This window comes from Marmota monax, unplaced genomic scaffold (assembly GCF_021218885.2).
Source record: "Marmota monax isolate L192 unplaced genomic scaffold, Marmota_monax_Labrador192_F-V1.1 WCK01_AAM20220418_F8-fsc00045, whole genome shotgun sequence".
In the NCBI taxonomy this organism is placed as follows: Eukaryota; Metazoa; Chordata; class Mammalia; order Rodentia; family Sciuridae; genus Marmota; species Marmota monax.
Genome location: NW_026692132.1, coordinates 12069285 through 12088477, shown reverse-complemented (window position 1 = coordinate 12088477; position 19193 = coordinate 12069285). Strand labels below are relative to the sequence as shown.

At 33.4% G+C, this 19193-nt stretch overlaps 1 protein-coding gene across 2 annotated transcripts in view; it reads right to left on the bottom strand.

Moving 5' to 3' along the window:
* Pgr (progesterone receptor) overlaps positions 1–19193 on the bottom strand; it is an 88816-nt gene that overhangs the window by 52367 nt on the left and 17256 nt on the right. For both annotated transcript variants that reach the window (XM_046466839.2, XM_058570756.1), the window contains exon 3: positions 5051–5167. In XM_046466839.2, coding sequence (XP_046322795.1) covers positions 5051–5167 — 117 coding nt within the window. The remainder of the gene's footprint in view (positions 1–5050; positions 5168–19193) is intronic.

Genomic DNA, 19193 nt, shown 5'->3' with positions numbered 1-19193 from the left:
GATATGAAAAAAATTGTACTCTATATGTGTACTATGAATTATAATGCATTCTTCTGTCATACATAACAAATTAGAATAAAAATTTTGAAAAAAACTTACAGAAATTGCTGAGCAGAACACAGAAGATCCAAATTGAACAAATTCCTCTTCTGTGTCGCTCCTATATTAGTTTCTTAAATAATTCATGTACAATTATAGAAAACTAAAAATTACCAGAATCAGAATTAGTGCATCTCATTTATAATTTTAAACATAATTGTGGTTGGGCTGGGGATGTGGCTCAAGTGGTAGCATGCTCACCTGGCACGCGCGGGATGCTGGGTTCGATCCTCAGCACCACATAAAAAATAAAATAAAGATGTTATGGCCACTGGAAACTAAAAAATAAATGTTAAAAAATTCTCTACCTCTCTCTTTAAAAAAACATAATTTTGGTTATGTTAAATATATCATAAAATATGTGTACTGTTATTCTGTATTATAGTTTAAGAAATCAAACTTTTAAAGAAGTTGAATTATTATATTCATTATATTTTATGTAATTTTCCCTATTGTTATATTCAGGTTTATCATTTGAAAGTCTTTGCCACAATAAACATTATACTGTTATCTCTTAAAAAAAATAGAAGTGATCCTTCTCTTGTAAAAAAAAAAAAAAAACAGCTAAGGTAGCTTGAATAATGAGATATAGATTCTCACTAGAGACAAGCACCCTCAATTAAGACCACACAAGATTAAAAAATTAACTCTTCCAAATATAAGCTAATGAACCAAAATGACAAATGCTTCAATAAATGAGAAATAGCAGAAACAATAAACAGTATATTGGGTTTGGCTCATCCTGACTTGTGAGAACTGTGTTAAATATGCAGAATTTTGAAACTTGCTAGTTCAAATACTTGTAACCAATGAAAGTCAAATGGGAGTATTTACACCAACATATTTGGGAATACTATGAATAATCAGGATTCTTTTACTCTATTTATTTATTTATATTTAGAAAAATATATGTGGTTACCAGCATGCAACAATGGTGAGTTTTGGGACTTTAATGTATACAATTGTTTAAGAATTAAGAACACAAGTATGCAAAAAGCTACTCTAAAAGAAACATGTTAAAATGTTTAAAAATGTTAAAAAAGATACTACAACTAAAATGTAAAAAAAAATATTAAGAACATAGTGCAAAAAATTGTAAACTGGAATACAGAACTGACTAAATTATATATACACCAGCAGATCATAACATGAGAAATAGTCAAAAGGGTTAAGAAATATAGAGGACAGAATGGGCTAGTCCAATATCTATCTAATAAGTGTTCTAGAGGTAGAGAGAGGCAACAGGAGGGAAGCAATATTTGAATAATGCTAGTATCCTCCTAGTATTCAAATGTGGGTAAACAGACAATAAAAAAGTCATAATAGCTAATTCTGAATACTGTTTGAAATTAGTGCTGTTTATTTTGCTATCCCCTCTTTTGCTATTTGTCTTTATTTCTGGCAAAATATTTATATTGAATGGATGACACAAGATGGTCAAGTGATAGTACTAATTTGTTGTATGGAAGAAAAGGAAGAATAATTATATTGAATATTAAAACATAAGTTTAATGGCAGCCAGAAGCTTTCTGAGAAATGAATGAGGAAAGAAGATAAATACCAACAGGCAATTAAGGACTGGTGTAAATCCTTTTATACTACAATGATCATAATAAACACGGCTGTAGTTTGGGTGGATTTGCAGACGATCATCTCAACTGCCTGCATGGGATTATGGAAGTGTGTCTAGGATGATGACCACTGTGCAGTGATGGGACTGGTCCCTTTGGACAAGGCTCTAACAACCACCATTGCACTGAAATGTCTTGCTTTCCTTTTCTTAGGCTTCACCTCTGTTGTCCAGGTCAAAGCAGAGTATACCTGCATATATACTTCAAAGAAAGCATAGATGCTAGATCATAGAAAATACAAAGTAAAAGTATGTACCAAAAACTATATTAGAATTGATTTTTAAAATATGTGTCTTTATGTTTCAGTCATTCAAATAAAAGTCACACTGCGACTGGAGAAGATATTTGAACCCCTCAATCTGTAATTTATATTGAGCTATTTTAATTGAAAATACTTGATACTGGTAGATCTAATGAACAGTTCTAGTTGGCAGCCATAAAAGCAGTTCCCTATAAACAACGACAACAACAAAATTTAAGCAAACTTGTGAGAATGAATCCTCTAAGGACCATTGTCTGTAGATGAGTGTAAGACGGTGTTCTGGGAGAACACTTGGTGATCAGAAAGCACCATGTGGCTGCAGGCTTCAGTTCAGGGAACTGGGGACTAGTCAGAAAGAAGTATTGTCTATAAAAGGAGCTATCTGGAAAGCCAAGGTTTGGGTAGAAAAGGAAAGGTGCATAAGAGGAAGACTGTGAAATCTAAGGAGGTAGGTGGCAGCCATCGCACATAGCAATCCTTGCCTTAAAGACAGGACACATGGCTTCAGTTTTTACAGTAAAGGCACAGAACAGATCTCTGTCCTACCAGCAATAATATTGTTGTGTCCCAAATTTTTAAATTGTAGAATTCTTCAGGAAAAAAGAATCAGAGAGCAAACCAAAACAAAACAGATTTTAAAAAGTTTTACTACAGAAGTCATACTTTATAGGCCAGGAAGTTATTCTCTTTGCCAAGAGAAGTAGGGGTGAATTTAGGTAAAGAGGGAGAGGATGAGTAGAAGAGAAACTGGCTCTCAACACAACTTTTAAAAATTTATCCACCACCCAAAAACCCATAAACAGTCTCTGGCTTTAAAAAAAGATTTCAACAAACACAACTATTCATTTAATCATCCCATCATGTAGAAATCTACTTATTTTTGAAAGACCTTTGTAATAGTTTAGCATTCTTACCACAAATACAAAATACAGAGCTCTGTTCATTTCAGAAAAACTTTGTGAGTCAGTAAACAAAAATGTTGTCTAAAGGAAAGAAGTTAGAAGAACACCTAAATTAGAAGATATATTACCATCACTAAGGATATAACTATCTTCCTACTCAGTACTGCACAGCAATCAACTAAATGCAGAAGTTCACTGTGACCTGTAAGGGAAGTGATTCATTAAAAATAAGAATCATATGCAACAAAAAGACCAAATGGCTTAAACATAATTCTTACAAGAACACAGCCACTGAAGCAGATAGGAACAAACTGCCCATTAACAAACTCTATGTCATGACATGTCAAAGCCATATTTCTGAAATCTGATATTCCACCCTAGGATTTTATTAAATCTTAAATGTGTCTCAGTGTTATCCCATGTATTTAAAGGGGCTGTATGTCAGAAATGAAAAAAGAGGATCAAACAAAAATGAATGAGGGAAGGGATGAAGGTGAGGGAAGGGAAGAAGGTAAGGAAGGAGACATGGGCTCCATTTTTAGTAGTTCCATGATATTCTCTTCTTAGTTATGGAAGAATCCAACCATGAGCAATCAAAATTATCACTCTCAGAAGGACTCTCATTTTCAAAAGACCACGAGTACACTCCACTTTATTCCAGAAATTTAATATGGTCCTAGCAATTTGAATCTAATCCTAACAAATTAGCTAATTTATAGGAGTTGGATTTTTCACTCCCCAGACTCCTGCCACTGACTCTCTGGCAGAAGAACATTAGAACTGTGGCCTATCAGAGTGCACAGTCCACTTCTTTCTAACAAGCCTCTGTGCAGACCCACTTATGAAATCAGGGACCACTGCTCTATGTCTCAGTTTGTGATGGCTACTTCAGGACACCGCTAGATTTGAATGAATCTATCATATAAACCTGAAGTACAATAGGTTTTATTTTTAATCCTAGAATTGTCCTTCAAAAAATATTGCATTATATGTTAGTCCTTACAAGCCATCTCAGATTATGAAATTCTAAATGAATTTTAAACAAATTATTTTGGATGGCAATATGTTTTTTGGGGGAAGACAAACTGAAACAACTTCAGTTTGTTAGTGTAGGATGTTATTGGAAAGATTATCTGATGTAAAAAGAGAGGCAAGGAAATTTAAAATGTATTTAATTATTCCTGGGGTATGAACTCATGCAGGGTTTCAAGTACTGGAAACCACCGAGAATAAGCCTTTAAATGTTACTTTAAGAGGAAAATTCAGGTGAACAAGAAGCACCAATTATGCTGAAAAAACATAATTTAGGGATAGTTATTCCACCAGGTATCAACATATATGGAACTACAGCACTTCAGATACTGTGGTAATGGTTCAGGGATAGAGAAGTCAGTAAAAGAACAAACTTAGGAATTTGGTAATACCAACAGAAGTGGTATTACAAATTTCACTGGAATTTTTAATTTGAGTATTGTTAGAAAAATGTGACAATTCATATTTATAATTTAGTCTAAAAATAAAAATAAATTAAAAATCATTAACATACAATTTGGTAGTTCTGTATGTGTGTATTTATAAACAAACCTACATTGTGGGTTGGAGGCTTCAAACATTTTTATTAATCTAGGTGGTGTACTTTAAAAAAGTTTGGGACCATTGTGTCAATAAATATGCTATGGTAATAGGTTATCCATATGGAAAATGAAGTTAGATTCCTATCTCTTAATACAAAAACTATTTGTAAGTAGGATAAGGAAATGAATGTGAAAAACTCAGATTATTCTGAATATATTATTTATATTATTTCTGGGCAGAGAACAGCATAAAGGGAGAACATTGATTATTTAAGTGGGATTTAATGTGTGATTATTTAATTTTTTTAAAAAAAGATACCATAAACAACAACATAAAATGACATGATATAGACTGCATATTATAAAGTATTATTAATGCATCATATGTAGGAAAATTTCATGAATCTAGAAAAAAAGACAACACATCCATATGCTTCATTCAGACACTCAAGTGTGAAGAGTCACCATCAATAATCAAGACAGAAAAAAATAAAGCAAGAATAAAGAAAATAAGAAAATTAGTATTTTCGGACCCAAAGTGTTAAAGCATAAATATGTTATTAAAGAAAACATCAATTTTACCTCCAAGGACCATGCCAGCCTGGCAGCACTTTCTAAGGCGACATGCTGGACAGTTTTTTCTGCGGATTTTATCAACAATGCAGTCATTTCTTCCAGCACATAAATAGTTATGCTGTCCTACAAAGTGAAAAAGTAAAAATTATTTGCAATATCTAAGACCATTGAAAATTTTATTCAAAAATGACTGAACACAGGATCAACACACAATAGCAGGTCCATGACTCTAAGCCAACCTCTTGCTTGGCATCACTGAATGTTGGTGGTGCTCAAACCTGCTCAACACTCTATCTGTGACTTCAGGGGCCTAAATGAGGTAATGAGAAGTAGTAAATAAATTCAAACACATTTTAAATATAAAAGAGGTTATCATAGTTACCAAGTAGGATGCAATTCTTAAAAGCCATTAGGGATTTAAAAAAAATTTAGCAGTTCAACATTTGAAGTGTGAGTAGGAAGGAAGATTTCTGATATTGAGAGCACTGGCACGAAGTCACTTCCTTGAAGGGCTGGCACAATTCTTATCATTGGGAACTGCCCATAACAGCTGGAATGACTGCAGGAAACCTGGAAGCTCAGTCCAGTATAAGTTATGATCATCTTTAACACAAAGAGTTGGTCCAATGGAACTATAAACTAGACCCCACGCAAGCAAAATGTAAGGGGTATAGTTAGTGTTTAATCTTCTTTATGCAATTTTTTTTTTTTTTTGGTTAAAAAAGTTCTACAGCCAGGAAGTTCCAACCATAGCCCACTGAGATAATTTGGCATAGATCCTAAGTACTGCCTCCGTACCACAAAGGACTCAGTCACCAAGAATGAAAGAGAAACATAAGGGCCACTCCATTACATGTGTCATTGCATCAGGATGATTGATATTCAAGTGAAGGCATTTATGCACAGATGCATTGACTTTTTGACATTATCCTAGAAATCTGTAAAATGTTAAACTTTGGGGTTATAAATCCAGCATAATGTCTATTTCTACCTTGTTTTCTTCAGATAACAGTTCCCAACTTATTTTCTGGTTTTGAAGAATACATCCATACCCAGGTCCTCTTGCTTAGTCCTTATTAATTGCACATTATTGCTTCCCTTCAGTCCATCATAACAATGTGACTTTACAATTCTACTTGTATCATAAGTCACTCTATTAAACCACTTGAGCAATTCATTTGCTAGCATCCTTGTTCTCTACCTACACTGTCACTATCAGGAGTTGTAAAGTATCCAGGAGTATTTATCAGCTATAAGCTACTACAAGTAGGATAGATGGCACAGGATGAAAAATAGGAAAGTTCACTCAAATACGAGATAGTGTCCAGCTCTTGCCTTTAATGTTTGTATATCTGTCCCTGTCAAAACCTGAAGAACTATTCACTGAACTCTGTAATGGAGCACAATGCTTTCTCTTTCTCCTTGGGACACCTATTGTCTGTTTTAGGGTGGAAAAAGAGGGGGTGAGTATTATTCTGCCTTTTCTTTTAAGTTACTTACTCTCTTTGATGTTCTTTACACTCTATCTGCACTAATATCATTGTATTACCCCAATATTCATTACTGTCTTTGACTGTGCTCCCTTTTTCTCTATTAATATGGTTTGCAAAACCTTACTTATCTTTCAAGTCTCTACCTAACTGCTCCCATCTGGTTTAACCTGACAGTTTCCAGAAAGGCTTACACATTTTTCAGTGTATGTTCAGTGTATTCCCATTATAAATGCTGTGTGCCTGTCGTTTCTTAGTTCTGTAAAAGGAGAAACTAGCCTTTGATCCTTTAACTCTTATATCTAATAAGGGTTTGATAAACATTTCTTGGATAAATGTATACATATTATACTTATTGTTTCATGTATAGTCAAAATATACAAAATAGTATAAGACCTATAATATTTCACTTATTGTCATGTATAGTAAATTTTAAAAATCACTTGTTCCTGTTTTTTCTTCTTTTCCTTGGTGCATTGTAATTATGCATAATAGTGGAATTCATTATGCCATGTACATAATTTAATCAATCTCATTCCCACTAGCTTGCCTTTCCCTCCCTTCCTCCTTCCTCTGATCCACTTGCTCTATTGATCTCTATTATTATTGATTAGTACATTATGTATAATATGCTATATATATATTGCATTGCGGCATATTCATGCATAGACATACATAGCAGCATTTGGTAGATTTTGTTCCTCAGTAATTCCCTATGTTCCCCTCCCTCCCCATTTTTCTACTCTATTGGTCTCCTATTTTTGTGAGATTCTCTCCTTTGCAATTGATTTTAGTTGTTTTCTCTCTCTCTAGTTTCCACATGAGAGAAAGATTTAATGCTTACTTTTTGAGTCTGGCTTGTTTCACATAGTATGTTTTCCAGTTCTATTCATAACTAGCAAGTGACATAATTACATTCTTGGTGGCTGAGTAAAACTCCATCATGGCTACACACCACATTTCCTTTATCCAATTGTCTGTTGTCAGATACCTAGACTGGTTCCATAACTTACTCTTGTGAACTGTGCTGCTATAAACATTGGTATGCATTTGTACATATCACTATAGTATGATGATGATTTTAGTTGTTTTGGATAAATACCTAGCAGTAAGATAGCTGAGTCATATGGTAGTGCCTTTCCTAGGGTTTTGAGGAATCCCCATACTGCTTTTTGAAGTGGTCGTACCAATTTACAATTCCTCTAACAATATATGAGTGTATTTTTCCCCACATCCTCACTAGTAGTTATTGTTATTAGTATTCTTAATGATTGTCATTCTAACTGGAGTAAGATGAAACCTCAGTATAGTTTTGATTGTATTTCCCTGATTGGTAAGGGAATATTTATTGGCCATTTTTATTTCTTCTTTGTACCAATGTCTGTTTAAATCATTTGCCCATTTATTGATTAGGTTATTTGGTTTTCTTGGTGTTTTTTTTTAAGTTCTTTATATATTCTATATGTTACTCCCCCATCAGAAGAATAGTTGGTGAAGATTTTCACTCATTCTGTAGGCTTTCTCTTCAGGCTCTTAAGTGCTTCCTTTGCTCTGAAGAAGCTTTTTAATTTGATGCCATCCACTTATTGATTCTTAGTTTTATTTCTTGAGCTTGAGGTATGTTATTAAGGAAATTGGTACTTGTGCCAATGTAAAAGTGTTGACACTGTATTTTCTTCTTGCAATTGTAGTGTTTCTGGTCCAGTTCTTAGGTCTGTGATCCACTTTGATTTGATGTTTGTGTAGGGTGACAGATAGGGGTCTAGCTTTATTTTTTTACATGTGGATATGCAGTTTCCCATCATCATTTGTTAAAAAGACTATTATTTCCTCCAATGTATGTCTTTGGCACCTTGGTCAAGATCAGATGACCATACCTATATGGATTTGTCTTTGTGACCTCTATTCTATTCATTGGTCTTCATGTCTATTTTTTATGCCATTACCATATTTTATTACTATAGTTCTAGGATAATTTGAGATCAGGTATTGTGATCCATCCATAATCATTCTTACTGCTCAGGATGACTTTGACAACTCTGAGTCTGTTATTCTTCCATATGAATTTTAAGACTTTTTTTCTAGCTCTTTGAAGAATGACATTATTAATTTGACGGGAGTTACACAGTCTGTAGATTTTTCTCTATTATAATGATTAACACATTACTTGTACAAATTGATGGATTTTATGCTGATTTTACACACAAAGATATATCATGCCTTGTATTTTCCCTTCTACTTTTTCTCCCCCTTTCCTCTCTAACCCCTTCTCTTTCCCTATTAGTCCCTTTTCTCCTCTTCTACATTTCTACTTTCAGTTTTTTGTTTGTTTGTTTTTATATATGAGAGAAAAATATGTGATGTCTTCCAGTTTCATGCATTTTCCTACAAATGACGTAATTTCAGTCTACTTAATGGCTGAGTACTAGTCCCTTTTGTACATATACCATGTTTTCTTTATCCATTCATCTGTTGAGGGGCACCTAAGCTGTTCCACATCTTGGCTATTATAAACAGTGCCACAATAAAGACAAATATGCAGGTATCACTTATGTATGCTGATTTAATTTCCTTCAGATAAATACCTAAGAGTAGAATAGTTAGATAATATGGAAGTTCTATTTGTAACTTTATGAGGAATCTCCAAACTTATTACCACAGTACTTGTGCTAATTTATGTTCCTATCAACAATGTATAAAGTTTCCTTTTTTAAAATCTCCTTGCCATCATTTGTTATTTATTTTTAAAAATAGCCATTCTCACTATGATAAGATGGAATCTTAATGTAACTTTGATTTATATTTCTTCAGTCGCTAAAGATATTGAGCATTTTTTCACACACTTATTGTTCATTTGTACTTCTTTTGAGAAGTGTCTGTTCAAATCATTCACCCTTTTGTTGCTAAACTTTTTTAAGTTCTTTATATATTCTGAATATTAATTTTTTGTCAGATGAATATGTGGCAAAGTTTTTCTCCTATTCTTAAAGTTGCCTTTTTATTCTGCTGATGGTTTCTTTTACTGTGCAGATGCTTTTGAATTTGATGTGATCCCATTTGTCAATTCTTGTTTTCTGAGGTATTGGAGTCCAATTCAGGAAATGATTGCTTATGCAAATATTTTGAAGTATTTTCCCAATGTTATCTTCTAGTCATTTCAAAGTGTCTGATGTTACATCAAGGTATTTGATCAATTTTGAGTTGACTTTTGTACCGAGTGATAAATGGAGGTAAGTTTCAGTCTTCTACATGAGGATATCCAGTTTTCCCCAGTACTATTTGGGGAAGAGGCTGCCTTTTCTCCAAGGTGTGTTTTTGGCACCTTTGAAGAGAATCAATTGGCTGTAAAAGTGTAGGTTTATTTCTGGGACTTCTATTCTAATCCATTAGTCTAGTGTGTCTGTTTTTATGTCCAAATTGTGATATTTTGGTTATTTATGACTTTGTAATATATTTCAAAATCAGGTATCGTGATACCTCCATTATTACTCTTGTCTTAAGGTTGCTTTGGCTATTCTGGGTCCTTTGTGCTCCCATCTGAATTTAAGAATCATTTTTTTTTTTACTTCTACAAAAAAAATATCATTGGTATTTTGATGGAAATTGCATTGAATGTGTAGATCACTTCCAGAGGTATAGCCATTTTAACAACATTAATTCTCCTAATTCATGATCATGGGAAGTCTTTTCATCTACTAATGTCTTCTTTTTTTTCTTTTTTAGTGTTTTATAATTTTCACCACAGTTCTTTCACTTCCTTGGTAAGGTTTATTCATAGGATTTTTTGCTATTGTGAGTGGGATTTCTTTTCTTGATTTCTTTCTCAATGTGTTCTTTATTGGTGTATAGAAAAGGTACTGAATTTTATATGTTGACTTTGTATCCTGCTACTTTGCTGAACTTGTTTATTAGTTCTAAAAGCCTTTTACAGAATCCTATCTGTGAATAGAGATAAGTTGATTCTCTCTTTCTCTATTTGTATCCTTTTTATTTCTTTCTTTTGCTTAATTGTTCCAGCTAAATTGAAAGTATTATGTTTTATAAGAATGGGCACCCTTGACTGTTCCTGATTTAGTGGAAATGCTTCCAGTTTTTCCCCATTTTATATGTTGTCAGCTATTAGTTTGTCATATAAAGCCTTTATATGTGAGGTATGATGATTCTTTTATGTATAATTTAATGATCTTTTTGTATATAATTTATTCAGGGCTTTTTATCATGAAGGGATGCTGTATTTTGTCAAAAGTCTTTTCTGCATCTATTAAGATGACCATGTCATTTTTATTCTTGATTCTATTTATGTGCTATTTAATGTTTATTGACTTGTGTTTTTTGAAGCATTCTTGTATCCCTGGAAGGAAATCAACTTGGTCATGGTGTCTGACCTTTGTAATGTGCTGTTAAATTTGATTTCCAAGTATTTTCTTGGGAAATTTGTCATCTGTGTTCATCAAGGAATTTGGTCTAGAGTTTTTGTTGTGGTGGTGGTTTTGTTCTTATCTCATCTTGTTAGCAGGGTAATACTGACTTTACAGAATTAGTTTGGAAGAGTACCTTCCCTATCTATTTAATGGAATAGTTTGAAGCACATTGTGTTAATTCTTTTAAAGTCTGGTGAAATTTGGCTGTGAATATGTCTAGTCCTGGGATTTTCTTTGTTGGAAGACTGTTTCAATCTCACTTACTCTTATTGATCTACTTAAGATTATTATATTCTCAAACCATAATCTTTAGGCTTGGTTTTGTTAGATCATGTACATCCAGAAATGTGTCCATTTCTTCCAGATTTTCCATTTTAATTGCATATAGTCTTTCAAAATAATCCTTATTAATCCTATAAATTTCAGTGATATCTGCTATAATATACCCTTTTCATCTCTCATTTTATTTATTGGGTCTTTTCTCTCTTTCTTTTTTTAGTTAAGCCAAGGGTTAGTCAATTTTATTTTTTAAAAATCTCATTATTATGTTGATCATTCATATTGTTCTTTCAGTATCTATTTATTTCTGCCCTGATCTTTATTATTTCTACTATTCTACAACTTGGAGTCTAGTTTGTTCTTATTTTTCTAAGACTTTACAATGCATCATTAGGTTGTTTGTCTGAGATTTCTGTTTTTTAATGTAGGCATTTATGTCTATAAACTGCCCTCTCATTATTGCATTTGCTGCATGCTACAGGTTCTGGTACATATTGTTTCCATTTACATTTAATTCTAGGAATTTTTAATCCCATCATTTCATCAATGAACCATGTTCATTCAAAAGTATATTGTTCAACTTCGTTTGTATAACTGTTGTAGATTCTCTCACTGTTGATTTCTAGTTTCATTACATTCTGACCTGATGAATTCTTTCAAGTTTTAAAATTTTGATGAGATTGGTTTTATGGCCTAATATATATTCTATTTTGGAAAAATGTCAATGTGCTAATAAAAAACAATGTATTTTGTGTAGCTGTTGGATAGAATATTCTGTAAATGTTGTTAAGTTCATTTGAACTATAGTGTAATTTAACTCTGATGCTTCTTGTTTTTTTTTTTTCTGAGTAGTCTGTCTATTGGTGAGAATGAGGTAGTGAAGTTACCTCCTATTATTGTATTAGTGCATATCTCTCCCTTTATGTAGAGCATGTGAGTTTTATAAAATTGGATGCTCTGACATTTGGTGTATATCCATTTACAATTCATATATCTTATAAATGCATCATTTCCTTTATCAATACATAGGGAGATTCTTTGTCTTCTCTCTGATTTTGGCTTAAAGTCTGTTTCATCAGATATAAGTTTAGTTATTCCTACTTATTGTCAGATGCTAAGAGCCAAGTATATGATGCATGGCATTTTTGGTCGAAAGGCAACGCCAGCTAGCCATTGAGATGATATGATTATGTTAAGATTTGCATTCATATGGAATTGGACTCCTGCTGTTCACCTAGGCCGGCTACGGGACTCCTGGAGAGTTCCCATTGGTTGGGGAAGTACAGTAGGAGGGAGTTCCGGGGGAGGAGCTCTCTCTGCGGGTCCGGGAGGAGGCCGGGTGGGTGGAAAAATCTGCCCGGGCGATACCGGACATTGGCGGCAGTTTCAAAAAATAAACTTTGTTCCTGCTTGAGTGGCTCGTGATTTTGTGCCCAGCCAGACTGCGGCAGTCAGATTCTATTTTCTTGAAATATAATTTTCTGTCTTTTCACTTTGATTTATGTATGTTTTTGCATGTAAAGTGAGTTTCTTGCATGCAGCATACTGTTGGGTCTTATTTTTTTTCACCCAATAAGTCAGTCTTTATTTTTTAATTAAAGAATTTAGACACAATTTACATTCAGGGTTATTAATAATAGGTATGTACTTGTTTCTGTTCTTTTCTTTTTCTTTCTTTCTTTTATATTTCATATGGTTATTTTGAATATTCTATAGTAGTTTCTTCTGTTGTTCAACTTTACAGGTTTGATGGTTTCTGTGTTAATATTATTTGCTTACAAATTTTCACTTGCTTATCTACTATTTTAATGGGATTTATTTTTAAAATTTGTTATTTAAATGGATAATTTAGCCATGTTCTCATGCTTGTGTTTATCTTTTTCCTCTTCCAGGTGTAGGATCCCCTTAAGTATCTTCTATAATGTTGGTTTAATAGTTATTAATTTCTTTAGTTTTTGCTTGTTATGGCGGTCTTTATTTTTTTCAATTATGAAATATTACTTTGCTGAGCATAGTGATCTATTGGCAGTTATTTTTTTTAGAATTTATTTATTTATTTTTACATACATGACAATAGTGGAATGCATTACACTCATTATTACCCATTTACAGCACAATTCTTTGTAACTGCATATAAAGTATGTTCGCACCAAATTATGACATTATACATGTACCCTCTTTTTTTGCATTACAATTCTTAATACTCATATATGCCACAATTTATCATATCTCTGTTAGTATATAAGGTATGTTGACATCAAATTCATATCTTCATACATGTATTTTAATAATGATGACCATCACCTTCCACCATCCTTGCTATTACCCTTCCCCCTCCCTTCCCCTCCCACTCCTCTTCCCTGTATAGAAATAATCTTCCTCCCATGCTCTCCCTCCCTACCCCACTTAGAGTCACCCCCCTTATATCAGAGAAAACATTCGGCATATGTTTTTTGGGATTGGCTAACTTCACTTAGCATAATCTTCTCTAATGCCATCCATTTACCTACAAATGCCATGATCTTGTTCTTTTTTAGTGCTGAGCAATATTCCATTGTGTATAAATGCCACATTTTTTTATCCATTTATCCACTGAAGGACATCTAGGTTGGCTCTACAGTTTAGCTGTTGTGAATTGTGCTGCTATAAACATTGATGTGGCTGTGTCTTTTAGAATTTAAAATGTGTTATTCCATGTCTCATGGCCTTTAGAGTTTCTGATGAGAAATATGCTGTTATTCAGATGGGTTTTCCTTTAAATTTGACTTGGTGCTTCTCTTTTTCAGCTTTTAATATTCTTTCTTTGTTCTGTACTTTTGACAGTTTAACTATAATTTGTCATGTTTTTCCTGTCATGTCTATTTGGGGTTTAAATGCTTCCTGTGCCTGGATGTCAGTGTCTTTCCCAAGATTTGGTAAATTTTCTGCTATTTATTTCATTAAATAGGTTTTCTATGTCTTCAGACTGTAGCTCTTCTTCTTTATCTATTCCAAGCATGCATGTTTCTTCTTTTAATTGTGTTCCAGAAATCTTACATATTCAGTTCATTCTTCCCTATTGTTTTCTTTATTACTGTCTGAATGTGATAATCCGTCAACCTTTCTTCAAGTTCTGATAGTCTTTCTTCTCCCTGATCTAACCTATTGATAAGCCTTTCAACTGTGTTTTTAATCTGAAAAAGTATGGGAATGACCTATGCTCACGTTACTTGTAGAAGTAATGTCCATAACCATTATGTCATTGTCTCCCTGCTATTGCTATGGGGGTGAATGTGTAGAAACAGTACTTTAGGTCCCCTGCTGTGCCTGTTGGGGACAGGTTAATGGCAAGAGCCTTTTATCTCTTCTATTAAGTTCTGCTAAGATTTAAGAAAGGCTAGCTTTTGGCTAGAGTAAGATGCAATTTCTCTGAGCTGGGAGTATAGTTCAGTGGCAGAGCATCCTCCTAATGTGCTAGAGGTTCCAGTATTTATCCTCAGAAAAAACAAAAAATAACTGCCCCCCTCCCCCCACAAAAAAAACAAATAAAGTAAAAACAAAATTAAAACAATAACAACCACAACACCAACAGTAACAGGAAAAAAGGGACAAAAAAATACAGGGTAAATTTAAAAGTTAAAAAGTAAAACAGTAAAATTAATATAAAAAATAAAAATAGAAAGAAAATTGAAAAGGTGGAAAAGGAAAATTATAACTTTAAAAAGAAATAAATGAGGAAGTAGGAGAATGATTATAAAAAGCGGGAAAAAGGAGAAAAGTCAAAATAAAAGAAAAAATTAAATATTAAAAGAAAAATTTAAAATTAGTGTTAAATATTAGAAGTAGAAATAGAATTAAAGATAAATATTAAGTGTTTAATCATCTGAAAAGAGGGATTGTTGAGTGGTTTTATTTATATGTTATTTCTACTTGCTCTGTACATTTAAATTCCAAGTGCTGCTGTTATTAAAAAAAAATAATATTGTGAAAATAAAAGAAAAATTAAAATGTGATTAGATCATTTAATAACCTGGTGACATAAAATTTCAGGTACATGACAAGTAAAATTCCTTTTTAATTGAAATAAAATATTTTCATTATAAGCTAGAAAAAACTTACCTATAAAATAAAACATCTGTATTTTGCTGCCTTTTAATAAAAATATAAATGAATAGATTTTACTTGCATAACTTTTCATGCCTTTTTTGAAAACATAGGGCAGTGTGTAGCAAAATGACAGCAGAAATAAGTATGCATATTCAACATGGTAAAGGAATGATAGTATAGTAGGATGCAGAACTTGTAGGCTTGAAGTAGAATGAGCTGGTACACACGGGGGTTCTCCTTCTGCACAAGCACACAGAAATGCTGGATAAATACAGTAGAAGCATATTGTTGAAATTCAGTCCAGGACAAGAAAAGGAAATGAAATTCAGAAGCATAAACTAATGAGGACTCTGCAATGATCCAAAATATTTTCCGATGCAGATATAGGCCCTACGAGTCAAGAATTGAGGTTTAAATCTCAGGGGGTGCTGGGATATATAACTTAGGCCTATGAGAACAAAGTGGACTCTACATAACATGTAGACCCTCACAAGGCTGCCTTAGCCATAAAAACAGGGCTGGGAAACACTACTCAGAAAATGTCAATGAAGACTTCGGGTGGTAAGAAAAATCAACAGTGACTAACAACAAGACAAACAAAATAAAATCTTGGCCTGTAATAGGAAGTGAATTTCCACTCACACGTGTGTAGGGACCTGTGCTGGGGGACAAAGACTAGTATAGGACCAGTGAAACTTCCAGGGTCCTGTGAAAGGTAAATGAGAAATTTATCAGTGGGGACAGTGTGCAAAAAAAAAAAAACGTACAAGAATACTTATAGCGGGAGTGTTCATAACAGCTCTCAGCTGAAAACAACCATAATGGTCATCTACAACCAATGTATAAACAAACTGTTTTCTTTATGGACCACATTTTCATCCAAGAAGGGAAATAATAAATGTCTAGTCCCTTGTAAAATATGGGTGAACTATATAAGTAAAATATTGTGCAAACTAGGTTGACTCAAATAATACTGCATATTTCCATTAATATAAAGTTTTAAAACAGTCACAAGCAATCTATGATGTTAGCAGCTGGGATGGTAGTTACTTTAGGGGAATGCCTGAACAAGGCAAAGTGGGTCTTCTGGGAATCTAATATGTTTTAATTTTTTTTTTTTATCTCGGTGAGAGTAACTCCACCATTTCATTTACTTGGTGGTAGTTCAGAAGCTCTACATTTTAAATGTAAGTGCTTTTAATATTTGCCACTAAAAAGGTTTTAGTTTTAAATGCTTTCATCTAAAAAGATAACCTAGAGGGCATTGTGATCCAGAAAAACCTATGGAGGAGCAGAGAGGCCATGAAATCCAAATGCCAGGGGACACAGTCAGAAGTGCTAGAAAGGAGAGGCATCACTTGCATTATAAGATTAGTTGGAAATTGTCTCCAGGAATTCCACACATAGGTATCCCACAGAGAAAGTGTACATGGTAATCATCCCAGTGATTTTATACCAAACATAGAGAACTTCAGCGACAGTCATCTATCTACCTGCCATATACAACTGCACTTGTCTCCAATTTTTTTTTTTTTTTTATACCTGGCCCTGGAGAAGTCACGGCCAGCTGTTAGTGGGCCTTGGGTGTGTAAGCGGGGTAAACAGATAGGAAGCTGATCTTGTTCATTCTTCCCTGCAGGTTTCAAGCCCCAAGCAGTGAGTGCTGAACTGAAGCAAAGGAGAAATTGGAAATTTGATGAAAGTTTAGAGTTTTTTTGTTTTTGTTTTTGTTTTTTTTTTTGTACCAGGCATTGAACCCAGGAACACTTTACCACTGAGCTACATTTCCAGACCTTTTTTATTTATTTTATTTAGAGACAGGGTCTTGCTAAATTGCTGAGGCTGGCTTTGAACTCACTATCCTCCTGCCTCAACTTCCAGAGCCACTAGAATTAGAGACATGTGCCACTATGCCCAGCAAAAGTTTACAATTTTGACAATAATTATGGTTTGGGCATTGAGATTACTAATGTGAGATTGGATCTGGTCAAAAATTTCTTGCAGGGAATGGAAGAACTAGTGTAAAAATATGGTTTAGTATTAGAAAAAATAATAAATATACACATATATAAATATGAATAAAATAATTAAGTAATTACTTTGATGTTGTTAGAAATATCAATGTAAACCAATTATTGTCAACTAAAGACAAGTTCTCTGTCTTTCCCTACCTCTTTTTAGAATATTTCGTGGTGCTTAGAGATGATTTTAATTTATGTAACTAGAGGGTAGATATTATTGAGGAGAGGCCAGGAGTGCTGCCAAACATACTATAATGCATAGGACAGTCCCCAGGAAAAAGAATTACTGGGCACAAAATGTCTACAGTGTGAGGTTGAGAAGTTTTGGTGTGTAATCACATTTCCCTCCTTTTAAAAAAGATAGATTCTCTAGGTTTGCCCACTGAAATTGTCAAGAAGTAAGGACAATGTTAGCAGCCACAGACACTAGGTTTTGGATTGTTATATCTAATATTTTCATCCAAAAGTAACCAGTGTTCCTTGGAGAAATGGCTGATCAAGGACAGGGCATGAAATGTGTAGGTTGGGATGCTTTGTTATGCCAGCAAATTTGATTTTACTGAGAGCTAATAAACTTGTATAAAGGCCATGTGGATGCCATGGTTTGAATGTTTCGTGCCTCCAAACCTCAAGTTAAAGCTTAATCCCCATTGCAAGATATTAAGAGGTGGGAACTGGTGGGTAATATTAGGGCTTTGCCTTCAAAAATGTATTAGTCTACTAATGTGATGGATGGGTTAGTGGACTAATGGGTTAATGGGTTATGTCAAAAGTGGATCCACTATAAAAAGCCAGTTTCACTAGGTCTCTCTTGTGCTCCCTGTCTCACCATATGATGCATTGCCCTACCATTGGGCCCCACCACCAACAAGAGGTGCATCCTCCTGATCTTGGACTAGAACTGTGAGCCCAAATAGACCACCTTTTTTATTTTTTTTTAAATTTTCCTATAATATGGTATTGTGTTGTTAGAGGCAGAAAACAGACTAAGAAAGTGACCACAGATGAAATGATTTGAACAAAGAATCAGTTCAAGTTATTAAAACATATTTAATAAATAAAAAAAGACATGAATAAATAACAATATATAAAAAAATTAAAAAAAAATAAATGAGAGCTGAGGATATAGATCAGTTGGTAGAGTGCTTGCCTCACATGAACAATTCAATCCCCACCACCACAAAAAAAAAAAAAAAAAAAGAAAGAAAGAAACAAAACTTGCTTGAAAACACTGGAGGTTGCTAAGGCACAAAGTAGTTACTTTGAAAATTGATAATTAAAGGTAAATTATTAAGCATTTTTAGACCTTCCATTATAAATTGTATTTTAAGATTAACAAAATGCCTTTTGGAAGAAAGAACCACTAAAGAAAAAGATTTACCAAGGATAAAATAAGAAGGGATAATAAAAGTAGAAAATCATCCTTATGCATTCCAAAATGAAATGATCACTATTTTTAAAGTCTGAAAATCAAATTAAAATACTCTTCCATTTTACAACAGCATATCTGTGTGAGGTACACTTTATACACTTCAACCAAAACAACAAAGTGAACATAAATGCAGATATGAGAATCCAGCTGTCTTCTATTAAGGCAGACATTAAAATGACTTATAAAAATGTTAAACAATGCCTTGTCACTAATTTTTTTTTGGGGGGGGGGCTTGGAAAATTAACACCTAATGTTTTCCTTTTTTAAAAAATGAGGTAACCAAAGTTTCAAAAAATTATTAGGTTTAACTTCTAATATGATAAATTTTGATACACAATTCATGTATACAAAATGTCTTTGAGCTCTCAATAATTTTAAGCAAGGAGGTTATGAGACCAGAGTGTTTAAAAACCATGGGCC